Here is a 17188-nt window from a genome sequence, read left to right on the forward strand (position 1 = left end):
TCCTATAAACTAATAAGAGACACTAATATGTGTCAACTGTTATGAATTTTTGTAAAAGCTTCTTTTGAATTGAATATTTGTCACTTTTGATTCTTTATACAAAACGTTTGTGTTGCTGTTCATAAATAATTAAAGTGTCCATCATAAGACATGTTACATGTTGTCTTTGTTGATATGTAAAAAATAAATAAAAGAGGGAATTTCAACAAAGTTTCTCTTTTCAGGCGACCACTTCTTCTACCTTTCCTGCTTTATTCTTCTTCTGTTTTTGTTTTTAAATTGGTGTAAAAAGCAGTATTAAGACAAATGGCCGGCAAGCAGAGGGAGCAAGTGCACCACTTGTCAAGTTTCATAAATATATAGACGATAACAATTACTGAGAAATATTAAGAAGCTGTAATATTGGTGTCGTGTTTTGGGAATAATTTTTTCATATATATATTATTACTACAAGGAGAAATTAATGAGTGCACATAGACTGGATGTTTAAGTCAAGTTTTCTTTATTTATATGTTTCATGAATGCATTTAAAAATGTACATATTAAAACTCATGCACGAGTCACTCATTAATCACATCGACATATTCGTTCTCCAGCATGTTGGCTCGGTGCCAAAGCTGCGTCAACGCATTCGCTTTATCACTTCCTCGTTCTTGCAACAGGACGCCATAAAGATTTGCTGAACTTGAACTGAATCTGAACTTTTTTTTTTCTTCTGCTGCTTAATTTTTTTTATTGCAAGTTCTTCATTTCCGCAGCCCTCATTTTTAATATGCATTTTAACTGAAATATTCAAAACAACGGTTTAAAAGTATACAAAGAACAATGTACATCTATTTAGCTTCAATAACAGTAAACATATGAATACACTTTTTTTTTTTACATTCATACATATGTAGTGACCTCTCAAATGCACGTGTGCGATAAGACAGAGAACAACTTTGAGACAGACGATATTTACATAGTTTATAACTTCTTTCCACGTTTACGCCGTGGCATTGAACGTGCCGTGGAAGCCGTAGGGGATGTTGACGGGCACCGCCGCTCGGCCAAGCTCCTCGAACGTCTTGGCATCCAGGACCAGCAGGAACGTGCTCTTGTCCTGGAAAAAGGGTTGGGACAAAGTTGAAGCTTTCCATTTGGGGATTTGGATCGTACATAGAGGAAGTCCCGCCCCTTTTTTGGGAGAAAGTATGATAGAGACTTGTGTCATATAAACATAGGATGTTTGTCAATTTAAAAAATAATTTAGCTTGTTGAGAAAAGTTTGGCGTAGTAATACTTAGCACAACGTACGCTAGCTAGCTAGCGTAGCTATGTTCCAGATGTAACGTTATCGTACCTGAAGAACGAACAACACCCGTTGTGTTTGCGTGATAACATCTTTCTACGGAAACACACGCCGGCATCGTTGCTTCGCTATTGCCACTTTTTGGTTTGTATTCTGTCTAATTACGTATTTTTTACGACTTTCTTGACGTTTTGAACTGGCAAACTTCACGTGCGTCTTTCGTGGCACAATTAAAAACGGGATTAAAACAAGTATTTGTTTCTCCGTACATAGTTTTTACACTCCCCCAAAATGAAGGTACCTTGGTGGTCAACCGGGAAAGGGGGCGGGGCTTGCGATTAAAAACCCGCTGCCGTTACAAAATGAGAAATAGATTTCTGGCTGACGTGACCGACCTTATTGGGTGTGATGACGATAGACATGACGACGCCATCGTCCTCCTCCGTGGCATCGGGGGACGGGACGAAGACCGGTTCGGAGGGATAAAGCCCGGCTTCTTCCCAAACCTGTGAGGAAACAGGATTTTCTCATGAGTTCAAGTTCGGTAGTTCACTTTTAAAGAATGTTAATATTCATGTGCATTATATTCATGTGCAATATTCCTGTAACATATTGGGGAGAGAAATAAATCCAACTCACCTTCATGTGTTTCCCGTTGAGGTCCATCTTGATCAGCGAGTCTCCGACCAGATGCCTGAAGCCGCAGCCATAGAAGTAGCGGTATCGGTGGGTGTTGTACTTGCCGTAGTTGATCTGAGGGAACTCCAGACCTCCATACTGGTTTAGATCCTCTCCGTGGAGGTCCTCATGGGTACAAAAGACCTGTACGGAGAGAAAAAGGAAAGCAACAATGTAATTATAGGTCATTTAAAATGAGATCAAAAGGTTAAGAAGACAGCTTTCCCGTCTTTGGTAATTCTACCAATCAAATAGATATAAACATAAAACATCAAGTCATATATGTGTGGATACATATTGTTTGCCTACCTTTTCTTTGGCGATTCTTATGGAAGTGGCCGTGCTGCCGGGCGGGTTCAGGTTCTTGCCGTAGGGCGTCTCTTGGTCCACATTTAGAGGCAGAACGAAGCGCCGTGGGAAGACTCTGCACAAGGTGTTGTACACCTGATGAGGAAATAGAAAATATCTTTACAGCCTCAACAAACCAACGTGATGTTCATCAAAAAATACCAAAAGCAACCAAAGCACTCCAACTAAACCCCTGAAACCAGCTAAAAACCAATGTGTATTGGTATTTAGTAGTAGTGTTGATGGATTCTGGTTTTTCTTCAGGCTACAACTGAATCCTTCACTGAACTCGCTCACCTCGTCAAGGTCCTCTCCGGACTTGCGCAGGTTCTGGACGTTGTAGTTGGTGATCGCTTCGCCGTCGTCCGAGGCGCACATGTCTAAGATCAAGAAGCCGTCTTCCTCGTACGCGTTGATCTGGTGGAAAGTGGACAGCGGCTTGGCGATGTACTTCAGGGAGCTCACCTGAACACAGAGAGAGGAAGGAATGTAAGAACGAAGAATGAAGGTAAGAACTAAGAACGAAGGTAAGAACTAAGAACGAAGGTAAGAATGAAGATAAGAACTAAGAACGAAGGTAAGAACTAAGAACCAAGGTAAGAACGAAGGTAAGAACTAAGAACGAAGGTAAGAATGAAGATAAGAACTAAGAACGAAGGTAAGAACTAAGAACCAAGGTAAGAACGAAGGTAAGAACTAAGAACGAAGGTAAGAATGAAGATAAGAACTAAGAACGAAGGTAAGAATGAAGATAAGAACTAAGAACGAAGGTAAGAACTAAGAACCAAGGTAAGAACTAAGAACCAAGGTAAGACCTAAGAACCAAGGTAAGACCTAAGAACCAAGATAAGAACTAAGAACCAAGGTAAGAACTAAGAACCAAGGTAAGACCTAAAAACCAAGGTAAGAATTAAGAACCAAGGTAAGACCTAAGAACCAAGGTAAGAACCAAGGTAAGACCTAAGAACCAAGGTAAGAATTAAGAACCAAGGTAAGACCTAAGAACCAAGATAAGAACTAAGAACCAAGGTAAGAACTAAGAACCAAGGTAAGAATTAAGAACCAAGGTAAGATCTATGAACCAAGGTAAGAACGAAGGTAAGAACTAAGAACCAAGGCGTCCACGAGGCGCGGTGAACGGACTCGAGGCCCCGGAGACTCACCACGCCGGTCTGCTTGTGGATCAGGTGGAAGATGGTGTTGAGCTTCGGGTCCCAGCGGAAGCAGTCGCTGATGCTCTTCCCCCTCAGCTTTCCCGTCACGATCTTCAGCAGGTCCATCTTGATGGGCTGCTCGATGAACACCACGTAGTTCTCCGACATCGCTGCAGATGGAGTCAGAAGAGTCCAGTTTTAGAGCAAGTGGAACCAACACAGAGCAAAGCAAACATTGTGAAATAGGATGTTTCTCTACCTGATATTTCATAGTAAAAGTCAACCATTTGGACAAAAACAAGAAGAAGAAGATGTCGTGATGGGATTTATTTTACAATATTTCGACATTTCAGGGGTGAAATGGTTAATCGATCAAATAATAATTGGGCCATTCATTTATAATGGAAAATAATCGCCAGTTGCGTACGGTAGTTAACATTGGACAATATCAATATTACCCAGCAATTATTGAAAATATGACAAAGAAAGTACCAAAGAAATTATTTTTATACTTTTTATAGTTTATGTAGAATAATTTCCTTCAAAGAAAATCAAGGTAATTGAATAAGAGGGTATTGAACCACCATTAAAGTGGAACTTTTTTTGGAACATAAAGTGGAATTTTTATTTAAGTTTTCTCTGGATTGCTGCCACTGAATGGATTCAGATACCTAGTCCACTTAATAGGGTCAGTATACTTATCATATACAAACATATCAAAACCATCCTCACAGGAAGTCAAACCTAACTTCCCTAAACGTCTCTACAGTCCCGGCGAATTCAAGAACTTTTTAATCGGCTCACCGAAGCTGTGGTAGTAGGACGGTTTGCTCTTGTCCAGCGAGGGGATCGAACACAGCACCGTAGCTCCCTCCAGGGTGTCCCCGGCGGACGCCTTGGTCGGCGGCACTCGGATGATGTTGTAGCTCGCTCCTGTGGAGAAAGAAGCAGCCTCTGATTTGTACCCTGAAGGCAACACGAGGACACACTGATTGTGTGGTGGCTTCCTCTCGTGGTACCTTTGGGGGTGTAGGAGTTCCCCATGTTGTACGTGGTGCCGTCCGGCTCGGTGTGAGGGTGGGCGGTCGCTCCGTTCACCGCAATGAATTTGCTCCAGTCCACCTGATGGGTGCAAACAAGGAGCGCAAAGACTTCGTCAACGCTTTACACTTTATGGTTTTATTCAGCAGATTATCGCACAACGACAACGTTTCCATTGCCGTCATAAGACCGACAGATTGAGTCTCTGCAGGTTCACCAGCAGCAACAGATTTCACACCAACAGGGTCGTTACCTTCTTAGTGGTCTCCAGGGTCTCCGGGTCCACCTTGTGCATGACGTTGGTCTCCGTGCTGACGTAATAATCCCCTTTGTAGGTCACAAAGCTCACGTTGGCGTTATCTGAGGCCTCTGCAGGGAAGAAGAAGCAAGGAGTTGACGACAATAACTCAGCAAAACAGAACACAGGTCAAATTAAAGCTAATATTTTCTTGGGATGTTGACCCGGCATAAACACTTATATCCTTGGAAAAAAAATATAATAAATAAATATAATTATTATAATAAATGTGAAATATAATAACAATAATTGTTTTTGTTTTTTAAACAGAACAGAACAAATCTGAAAATCCAAGCATGAACACATATATCCTTGAAAAAAAAGGTTATTATGAATAAATAAAATATTAATAACAATAACCCAAACAAAGGGTCCCCCGATCGGGGGACCCTTTGTTTGTTTTATTTTACTATTATTATTAATATTTTATTTATTCATAATAACCTTTTTTGTTGTACCTAACAAACATGTTAGGTATCAAATTAAACATAAAAATCTGGGCTACAATAATATATAATCCCGATGTACAACTTCTAAACACAACTCAAACAATAAATAGGATAGGATTAGGGGTTAGGTTTGGGGTTAGGGTTAGGGTTATTAGGGTTAGGGTGTGGACTTAAAGGGTTAAAAGTAGAAAGTTAAAATGACTCACTTGGCATTTCAAACCGGGACAGGAAGCGCTGGAAGAAGTTCTTGCAGGGATCCGGCACGTTCACCGTACCGAACTCCGACACCGCGATGCGGTTCTGCTCCTTGTTGGCCTTGAAGCTGTCGCTGGACAGGAAGCGGCTTTTGTACGTCACCCGACCACCGACTATTTTAAACTGGTGCAGGAGCGCCATGCCGTCAAACCAGTGGTTGAACCTGAGGAGAGAGGAGAAAGGAGAGAGGAGAGAGGAGTCAGCGTTTGTGATGCTGTCTCTGCGTTGAAGAAATAAAATAAAAAGCCTTCAAGAAGAACTCACCTCTGGTTTCCGATCTCGAACTTCCCCGGCCCGTTCCTCAGGAAGCTCCCGTTGATCCACTCGGGGATCGAGCCGGTGATGACGGTGCCGATGGGCTCGGGGGTGTCCTCCACCGAGCTCACGATCTTCTCGATGCATGGCAGGCCGTGTACGTTCGTGAAGCGGTTGATGTTGTTCCTTGACTTGGACTTCTTGAGCTCTATCGGAGAGGGAAAAGAAACAATCAAATTTTCAGAATAAAAGCCTTGATTAGAAGTTGAAATGCTGCATGTTTTGCAGGATCGAGCGGTTACCTCGGGGACGGTTCTGCGTACGAGTGATGGTGTCCATGGCTGCAGCTTCGTCTCTCTTGAGTGTGTTTCTCTTCTCCAGCGCTGACTCAGCTTTATACTGTCCTCCTGCTTGTGAAACGCCCCAAAAATCCACCAGATAAGTCGGCTACCAAGCCACGATTTCACGCTTGCATAACAATCTGCAAAACAGAAGTCTTGTTTGACAAGAAGAAACAAGTGGTAACTCATTCACAGAGATAATCACTTGTTCTGGCCCTGAACTGAAGTGTGTCTACTTATTTTTAGGCCCGACAGTGAAGTTTTCCCTAAACCGCTTTAGTTCTGTTGTGTCGTGGTCTCTGCACGACACAACCGAACTAAATTGGTTTAGGGAGACTGGAAAACTGAAAAGAAATACATTTATTTGTTTCGTGACCAAAACTGCCGTGAGACTCGTCGCTCGATGAGCCGCTTGTTTTTTAAGACACGTTGAATCTTTAAACTCCCAGAGGGTGTTTACTGATGCAGAACAACACGTTGACATCTCCCGAAGCAAAAACCTGTTGACTTTCACTGACAAAGTGCTGACTCACTCTGGGTTCTATGGTGATTATTAGAACCATTTTCCTCTTTATTTCTGCTTAGAACCCTCTAGTTGACATCTGCATATTCATCACATGAATATGAAGTAATGAAACTGGATTTTATTGACGGTTTCAAGCTGCAGGTGCACATTAGTTTTTTAGACTCCAGCAGAGACCAGTCCACCGTGGACTAGATCCGGTTTCACCTGCAGCCTTGGACCTGCAGTCTGAGTAAATGAGAGGTTTTCTAAAGGGACTCTGGTGCTCAGAGACACTACCACTGCAGTCCACAGGGGGCGCCAGAACCAGCACTAAAAGCAAAAAGTTAAAGACAACATAAAACAAAGAAATAAATACAAAACAAACCAGCCAATAGCATCAACCAAATAATTGTAATTCGGTGATCTAAATGTCCTTCATCCTGTTGCAATAAAAATTAAATATAAAGACAGGTTTCTTACGGTCATTGAAAACCTGGAAAAGTCATGTAAATGTGTTATATTCATGTGTTCATGTAAATGTGTTATATTCATGTGTTCATGTCGTTCATTTACGCTGAGTTTGAAATAATGAATATGCTTTTAAAAGAAAGACTCAGAATATAAGCAGGCATACATACAGGCATCTATATAGATGTTTATTCTTTTAATCAAACTATTGTCTCATTCATTTGAGTCATTTAAGGTTTACTGTATGCTTTGTATTCTCATTGTTTGGCTCAAAATCTTGGTTAAAAATCATGGAAATTTGGTTGAAAATCATGGAAAAGTCATGGAAATTTGGTAAAGAATCATTGACATTTGGTTAAAAGTCATGGAAATCCTTTGGTCAAAATATTTATGAAGCCTGAAAGAACAGGTTAATTACGACATAATCTGATGAGCAATTTAGATTCCGTTGTCAACCAGACCGGCATGTCTGCGACCTTTGAGAAGAACCCTCACCTTGTACTCTCAGTGACCTGCTCCACGTTTCAGGGCCCACGGGAACCATAACCGCTTTGCCCCGCCCCTTTATGAGGACATACATTGAGGCGCTGTACATGTGATAAGCGTATTTATATATCAGCGCCACATAAAGCCCTGAAAGGCAAGTTCTGTTCCAGAAAGTTGTTTACTTCTCTTGACATTCTAGCCACGCTTGATAATCAGGGTGCAAATTATATTAACATGGTAATGTGTTAATAGAAATGTTGCCTGGAATCCAACAAACTGCAATCAAGTCGGACAGTTTTAGGCTGCCTTCAAATTATACACAGGAAGTCACAGAAAAAATGACTACTTGTAGTTTACAGATCACGCTTGGATTTATTCATACGTGTTTAGAAATATATATTCATGTAGAAATATGTGTGTAGCTGCATCCTTTGTTCTTTGTATGTCTGCCTGTGAAATACATTATTGGTGGTTTTGATATGTGTTATATAAATAATATTTATTATTATCAACCACACAAGATATGTTTTTAGATTAAACCTGAGACTAATAGTGAACAATCCAGCGATTTTCTACAACACGTGGTGTTTGCTGTCAGATCTAATAGCCAATCAGCTCTCTGGTGTGGCGACAGCCAGGCGTTTCCCATCATGCACTGGGCCATGCAGGTGGTGGAGAGCTACTGCGGTGCCTGGCTCTGAAATCGATGGCCGCCTTGATCTCGTGAGATTATCGTTGACCACGTGTGCATGACGTCAGTGCAAGTCGGACACAAATCTACCCAGCATGCATTGCACGCCGATCGCTGGCGATCAATTCTGCACAGAACTGGCTCATCTCAAACGAGCCGATTGTCTTTCATGTTGTGTTGGTTCTGTCGCCCCCTGTGGACTAAAGTGGTAGTGTCTCTGAGCACCAGGGTCCCTTTAGAACACCTCTTGTTTTACTGCAGCAGGTCTGGTCCTCTTAGTCCTGGTTCTGGTTCTCCTGCGACCCCCTTCCCTCCAGCGGGTCTGTCCACGGTGGACTGGTCTCTGCTGGAGTCTGAGCTGAAGGAGGTTCTGATGAACCTGCATGACATCATCTGGTTTCACCAGAACCGGGAACCAGGGGTCTATAGAGGACCAGGCCTAGACGGAGGTCTATAGAGGACCAGGACTAGACTGAGACTATAGAGGACCAGGACTAGACTGAGACTATAGAGGACCAGGACTAGACTGAGACTATAGAGGACCAGGACTACACTGAGGTCTATAGAGGACCAGGACTAGACTGAGGTCTATAGAGGACCAGGACTACACTGAGACTATAGAGTACCAGGACTAGACTGAGGTCTATAGAGGACCAGGACTAGACTGAGGTCTATAGAGGACCAGGACTACACTGAGGTCTATAGAGGACCAGGACTAGACTGAGGTCTATAGAGGACCAGGACTAGACTGAGGTCTATAGAGGACCAGGACTAGACTGAGGTCTATAGAGGACCAGGACTAGACTGAGGTCTATAGAGGACCAGGACTAGACTGAGACTATAGAGGACCAGGACTAGACTGAGGTCTATAGAGGACCAGGAATACACCAAGACATAAGTGTGTCGGACTTTTTCTCGACTCTGAGCTGTCGTCTGAGAAACACGCTAGCCGTTTCCCCCCGCTTCCAGTCTTTGTGCTAAGCTAGGCTAACGGGCGGCTGCAGCCTCTATATCTAACCTACAGATCAAAGGGTCAGAACTCTTCCCTTAGGAAGGAAACAGACCTTCACTCTGGATGGACGTCCAGCTAAAGTCAGTTTCCCCACCGGAGCAGTTATGATGTCATCCAGGAAATTCCCACCAAAAGAACTGGTGTAAGCGAGATGAATTGAACCTGATTTCACTTTACAGTGGAGGCGTTTAGTTCTGCAGGAACTCCTTCACATGCTCCAGGACACCGCTCGTCTCGACGCTTTAGCCGCGCTGACTCTTCTGATTTGTGGCGATGAAAGAACTTGTGATGACAGATTGTTCGCTTCTCAAACATTAATTTCTTCGCTCTCGTCTTTGGCTCTTTTGGGACATTTTGACCGCAGAAATTCCCGCTTCGGCGAGACGGGAACAAGAGCAGCTTGTAGCTGTTGACTGACAGCTGATGGAAATATGGAGTTATTTAGAACAGCTGTTACCCTGGCAACAACGCTCACAATGGGCTCGTTGTTTGTTGTTTGTTTGTTTCATTATTTTCTTTTTCCAGAACTCTGTACAGAATTACCATCTTTATCTCAAGGTTTATGCTAATATAACATAATCTACTAGATCTAATTTAATATGGGGGACGGTTGTAGCTGAGAGACAGAAGATCGGCGGTTTGATTCCGCGGCTCCTGCAGACCGCATACGGAAATGTTCTTGGGCGAGATCCACCACTTGTTGTTTGTCTGTTTAGATAATAAAGGCAAAAAGAAACCACCAAAAAGCCCAAACTTAAAATAGAAAATTTATAATTGTTTTTAATTCAATGTAGCCTGAATCGTCCAAAAATAAAACATTTTAAAAGCCTAAACTCAAAATTAAAATTAAAAGTAGCCTGAATCGTCCAAAAACAAACCACCAAAAAGCCCAAACTTAAAATAGAAAATTTATTAAAAAATAATAATTTAATGTAGCCTGAATCGTCCAAAAACAAAACATTTGAAAAGCCTGAACTCAAAATTCAAAATGTATTACAAATTTAAAATCAAAGTAATCTGAACCGTCCAAAATTAAAACGTCAAAAAGCCTGAACTTAAAATTGAAAATGTATATATATTTTTAATTCAAAGTAGCCCGAATCATCCAAAAAGAAAACATTTAAAAAGCCTAAACTTAAAATTACAAATTCATTAATATTTTAAATGAAAAGTTGCCTGAATCGTCCAAAATAAAACATAAAACCTGATGGATCTCAAACTAGTGTCAAACTAAAACATTGTACGTGTAATACGGCTATTGATGGTAGCTGCTTTTTTACATTATTATTGTTATTATTAATAACTGTATTTCATTGTTTTGTGATTATGAAATGATTTCCTGTATGATATGTAGCCAGCATCATCAGAAATTACACCACGTTGTCATCAGCGGAACTTCATAAAGGTTAAATAAATAAGCAAAATAAAATATTATATATATTAATACACAAACATGAGCCTGGAATCAATCGTTTTCATATAATTCTCGGAGAGAAAGCAAATAAAGCACATTTAAAAATAGAAAATATTGGGAATATCGAGCAAAGTCACACGTAAACATAATAAATGTAATGAATGCATCACCAACAGGTTTAAATGTTGTTGTTCTTTAAATCATCATACGGTGCTTCGTAATGAATTAATATAATATAATTATGATATAATTTGTGTTCATGAAGCAGACAAGTGAAGCAGAAAATAGAGGGAAAGGCCCGGCACATCGCATCCCATAATAAACAGTGGGCGAGGCCTCTGGGCTTCGCTCAACAAAGATCCACTCACACAGACACCAGCAGAAAGGGACACTTTGTCCACTGCATAAAAACATATGAAACATAATAACCTCAGGATGTTTCATATGCTGGAGCTGCAGAGGAGAAGTCTGCAGCTTCTTTATCTGGTTCAGGTCTCTGCTGCAGCTTCTTTATCTCCTTTATGCCCCTGTAGGTTATCACAGGGTGGGAGGAACAATAACAACGTTTATTAGCATTCAAGTAGAGTTCAGTTTTCGGCCAAACAGCAATATTCAAAGTTCAATATTTACTGCTGTTCATCATCCGACTCACGAGGGAAAACAGAAATGTTTACATCTCTGAGGCTGGTGATTTAGGGCACGTACTTGTACATGTATGTATGTACTTGTACATACATGTACGTACACGTACAAGTACGTACATGTACATACATGTATGTACAAGTACATACATGTACAAACATGTACACACTACATGTACACACAAGTACATAATACATGCACAAGTACATGATACATGTACATGTATTAATAAATATGATGAAATTGGGTTAAAATAAATGGAAGTTATGTAACAAATAAATCAACATTGACGTCTTGCTTCACACCTGTCTTTATATTATACATTGTACACTATATACTATACATTGTACATTATATATTATACATTATACATTATACATTATATATTATATATGATATCTTTCTTGACCTAACAACTCACTGATAATCTGTCACAATCTGCTGACTCCTCCCTGAAGTGGGTTTATGAAACGTGATGCATGTGGTAATATGTGCGTTGTTGTCTCGTTACTTTCTTCTTCATGGGTTTATCTCCTGCCTGAAGTCACTCTGAGGTGAACCTGTTGGTGCGACCGCCCTCAGATAGAAGGTACCAGGTTCCCGATAAGGAAGTTATTCCTCTCCACTGATAACCACATATTTCATATTGATGCAAAGTCATCATCTTTCATGCAAACACTGAGGGTTTAGTTCCCTTTTATCTGAATGTTCTCATTCGGTGCTGAAATCTACTGCGACTGATTTTTATTTATTTATTGCAAAACATAACTATGTATCTGCTGCTCTTAAAATTAATTAAAATTAATCTACGTGCAGAATAACCTTTCTCTCAATATCATGCTCAAAATTGCTTTTTTTCTACTTTAGTTTCCATGTTGCACCGGATCACTATTTATACTTTGTATTTATACTTTTGTTTTTAATCTGTGTTTTGCTTACTCTTGTTGCTATTGTGTTCTATTTGGAATAACGTCAGTATTCTTTCTTCTACACTTAATAATTGTTATTTCACTTTTCACATGTGTTTATATTTGTATTTTATTGTCATTTTCTGCTCTTCTGTTGAAACCTTTAATAAGATAAGATATTCCTTTATTAGTTCTGCAGTGGGGACATTTGCAGGATTAGAGCAGCAGCGATGAATGAAACTCTGGCACAACAATGTCCTTTCAGGTGAAATAAAGTTCTATCTTATCTTATATTATCTACACTGCAACAAGATTACTGTAGAATTTACAGTAACTAGCTGGCAGCAATTAGCAAGTAAGTAGCTGTAGTATATTTCACAGTGTGCTTACTGTAAAATGAATCACAGTACCTATATGATCAGCAATTGTATATGTTCAAATGCCTAGTGTGGAGGATATTCAATTCAATTCAGTTTATTTTATATAGCCCAACATCAAAAATACAAGTTTGCCTCGGAGGGCTTTACAGTCTGTACACATGACATCCCTGTCCCGGGACCTCACATCGGTTCAGGAAAAACTCCCCCAATAAGGATAGTAAAAACCCTTTCACAGGGAAAAAGAGGGGAAGAAACCTGAGGGAGAGCAACAGAGGAGGATCCCTCTCCCCGGATGGACAGAAGCAATAGATGTCATGTGGCCAGAATGAATAACGTAACGGAGTTACAGCACATTCAATGAATGTGACAGAAATTATTCATATAATGAGTAGTAGGCATGGTCCATGATCCAGATAGCCACGACCCATTAAGCAGAAGGAGGTAGAGAGGAGGGACATCAGCAGGGCCATGGCAGCTGGCAGGCCCGGTTCCAGGCAGCCATGAATCCATGGAAAAAGAAAGTAGAGTTAGTAATGTGCATTGAAGAGACAATCATTTATCCAGAAGGAGAGAAAGAAGAGGTGAAGAGGAGAGGAGGAGCGAAAGAGGAAGAGAAGGAAAGGAGGAGCTCAGTGTATCCTAAGATGTCCCCCAGCATTCTAGGCCTATAGCAGCATATCTAGGGGCTGGACCAGGGCAAACCTGAGCCAGCCCTAACTATAAGCCTGAAACAGCCCTAACTATAAGCCTGAAACAGCCCTAACTATAAGCGCCATCAAAGAGGAAAGTCTTAAGTCTACTCTTAAATGAGTTGACCGTGCCTGAAAGTGGAAGCTGATTCCACAGAAGAGGAGCCCGATAACTGAAAGCTCTAGCCCCCAACCTACTTTTTAACACTCTGGGAACCACAAGTAACCCTGCATTCAGTGAGCGTAATGCTCTCGTGGGGTAATATGGCACTATAAGGTCCTTAAGATATGATGGTGCATTAAGGCTTTGTAGGTAAGGAGAAGGATTTTAAATATGATTCTCGATTTTTCTTACAGGAAGCCAGTAGCAAGCAGCTAGTACAGGAGTAATGTGATCTCTCTTCCGCATCCTCGTTAGTACACGAGCTGCAGCATTCTGGATCAACTGGAGAGATCCAAGGGATTTACCGGAGCAGCCTGATAATACGGAGTTACAGTAATCCAGTCTTGAGGTAACAAATGCATGGATCAATGTTTCTGCTTCGCTTTGAGACAGGATGTGCCGGATCTTTGAGATGTTCCGTAGGTGAAAAAAGGCAGTCCTTGAGATCTGTTTCACGTGGGAGCCAAAGGACAGGTCCTGGTTAAAAATAACTCTGAGATTCCTCACGGTGGTGGTAGATGCCAGAGCGATGCCATCCAGAGAAACCATATCATCAGATACTTGATTTCTGAGGTGTTCTGGTCCGAGTAAAATAACTTCAGTCTTGTCCGAGTTCAGCAGCAGGAAGTTGCAGGTCATCCAGGTTTTGATGTCTTTAAGACACGCTTAAAGTTTGGCGACCTGGTGGGTTTCATCTGGCTTGATCGACAGATATAGTTGAGTATCATCGGCATAACAGTGAAAGTTTATGGAGTGTTTTCTGATAATAAAGGAAGCATATATAAGGTGAATAAAATTGGTCCAAGCACAGAACCCTGTGGAACTCCATGGCGAACGGCAGTGGTAACCGAGGCCTCATCGTTTACAAATACAAACTGAGATTGATCTGATAAATACAACTTAAACCAGCTGTACCTTTACCTTTGCTGTACCTTTAATACCAATCAACTGGTCTAGTCTCTGTAATAAGATGTCATGGTCAATGGTGTCAAACGCTGCACTAAGGTCTAACAAGACCAGTACAGAGACAAGTCCCCTATCTGATGCAACTAGAAGGTCATTAGTAATTGTCACTAGTGCTGTCTCTGTGCTATGATGCTTTCTAAATCCTGACTGAAACTTGTCAAATAAACTATTGTTATGTAAAAAGTCACACAACTGGTTTGCGACTACCTTCTCCAGTATCTTAGAGAGGAAGGGAAGGTTAGAGATAGGTCTGTAGTTAGCCAACACCTCTGGATCCAGAGTGTGCTTCTTAAGAAGAGGTTTAATTACAGCTACTTTAAAAGACTGTGGTACATGACCCGTTAGTAAAGACCCATTGATAATATCTAGTAGAGAGGCACTAACTAAAGGTAAAACTTCCTTAAACAGCTTAGTCGGAACAGGGTCCAGGAGACAGGTAGACAATTTAGAAGTAGAAACCATTGAAGAGAGTTGGTCGAGGTTGATGGTAAAAAATCCATCCAGACACACAGCAGGGCCCACAGCCTCCTCCATGGCCATCCCACCTGAGGATGGACCGGCAGTAGTCGAGGGCATTAGATCACCGATCCTGCCTCTACTAGCCAGAATCTTACCATTGAAGAAGTTCATGAAGTCATTACTACTGAGGTCTATAGGAATACACGGATCCACCGAGCTATGACTCTCAGCCAGCCTGGCCACAGTGCTAAAGAGAAACCTAGGGTTGCTCTTGTTTTTCTCTATTAGTGATGAGTAGTAGGCTCCTCTGGCATTACGGAGGGCCTTCTTATATGTTCTCAGACTATCCCGCCAAACCAACCGGGACTCCTCCAGACCGTTGGAACGCCATATGCCCTCAAGGTTCCGTGATTCTTGCTTCAACATGCGGGTCTGAGGGTTATACCATGGAGCGAGCCTCCTTTGCTTAATGATCCTCTTTTTTAGAGGGGCTATCGAGTCCAGTGTCACTCTCAATGAGCCAGTAGCACCATCGACGAGCTGATCAATCTGGGAGGGAATAAAGTTAGCACAGGAGTCCTCTGTTATATTGAGACATGGTAATGGATCAAATACAGAAGGAATCGCTTCCTTAAATCTAGCAACAGCACCGTCAGTTAGACATCTAGTGTAAAAGCTCTTGCCTAACGCTGTACAATCCGGTAGTATAAACTCAAAAGTTATAAGGCAATGGTCTGATAAAAGAGGGTCCTGTGGAAACACTACTAAATGCTCCACGTCAATGCCATATGTAAGAACAAGGTCGAGGATGTAGTTAAAACAGTGAGTCAGTTCCTGTACTTTCTGACAGAAGCCAATCAAATCCAACAATGAGCTAAATGCAACACTAAGGCTATCATTGCTGACATCCACATGAATACTAAAATCCCCTACAATAAAAACCTTATCAGTCTTAAGGACCAAACTTGACAAAACCCAAAAAAACATGAGGATACCTCTACCTCCAACATGAGGAGAACTCTACCTCCAACACGAGGAGAACTCTACCTCCATCATGAGGAGAACTCTACCTCCATCATGAGGAGAACTCTACCTCCATCATGAGGAGAACTCTACCTCCAACACGAGGAGAACTCTACCTCCATCATGAGGAGAACTCTACCTCCATCATGAGGAGAACTCTACCTCCAACACGAGGAGAACTCTACCTCCAACATGAGGAGAACTCTACCTCCATCATGAGGAGAACTCTACCTCCATCATGAGGAGAACTCTACCTCCAACATGAGGAGAACTCTACCTCCATCATGAGGAGAACTCTACCTCCAACACGAGGAGAACTCTACCTCCAACACGAGGAGAACTCTACCTCCAACACGAGGAGAACTCTACCTCCAACATGAGGAGAACTCTACCTCCAACACGAGGAGAACTCTACCTCCAACACGAGGAGAACTCTACCTCCAACATGAGGAGAACTCTACCTCCAACACGAGGAGAACTCTACCTCCATCATGAGGAGAACTCTACCTCCATCATGAGGAGAACTCTACCTCCATCATGAGGAGAACTCTACCTCCAACACGAGGAGAACTCTACCTCCAACACGAGGAGAACTCTACCTCCAACACGAGGAGAACTCTACCTCCAACACGAGGAGAACTCTACCTCCAACATGAGGAGAACTCTACCTCCAACACGAGGAGAACTCTACCTCCAACATGAGGAGAACTCTACCTCCAACACGAGGAGAACTCTACCTCCATCATGAGGAGAACTCTACCTCCATCATGAGGAGAACTCTACCTCCAACACGAGGAGAACTCTACCTCCAACACGAGGAGAACTCTACCTCCAACATGAGGAGAACTCTACCTCCAACACGAGGAGAACTCTACCTCCAACATGAGGAGAACTCTACCTCCATCATGAGGAGAACTCTACCTCCAACATGAGGAGAACTCTACCTCCAACATGAGGAGAACTCTACCTCCATCATGAGGAGAACTCTACCTCCAACATGAGGAGAACTCTACCTCCATCATGAGGAGAACTCTACCTCCATCATGAGGAGAACTCTACCTCCATCATGAGGAGAACTCTACCTCCAACATGAGGAGAACTCTACCTCCATCATGAGGAGAACTCTACCTCCATCATGAGGAGAACTCTACCTCCAACACGAGGAGAACTCTACCTCCATCATGAGGAGAACTCTACCTCCAACATGAGGAGAACTCTACCTCCATCATGAGGAGAACTCTACCTCCATCATGAGGAGAACTCTACCTCCAT

General features: G+C 41.9%; 1 protein-coding gene across 1 annotated transcript; it reads right to left on the reverse strand.

Moving 5' to 3' along the window:
- Positions 1-511: 511 nt before the first annotated feature.
- bco2b (beta-carotene oxygenase 2b) lies at positions 512-6108 on the reverse strand (the record flags this gene model as incomplete). Its single annotated transcript, XM_079224934.1, has 12 exons — positions 512-1102; positions 1687-1797; positions 1931-2113; positions 2279-2413; positions 2615-2782; positions 3481-3641; positions 4276-4404; positions 4491-4593; positions 4766-4881; positions 5466-5677; positions 5779-5977; positions 6072-6108. The coding sequence occupies 12 exons, from the start codon at positions 6106-6108 to the stop codon at positions 986-988; spliced, it is 1671 nt and encodes a 556-aa protein (XP_079081060.1). The 3' UTR covers positions 512-985.
- Positions 6109-17188: the final 11080 nt, after the last annotated feature.

The sequence above is a fragment of the Taurulus bubalis genome (genome assembly GCF_910589615.1).
Source record: "Taurulus bubalis genome assembly, chromosome: 10".
NCBI classification, from domain to species: Eukaryota; Metazoa; Chordata; class Actinopteri; order Perciformes; family Cottidae; genus Taurulus; species Taurulus bubalis.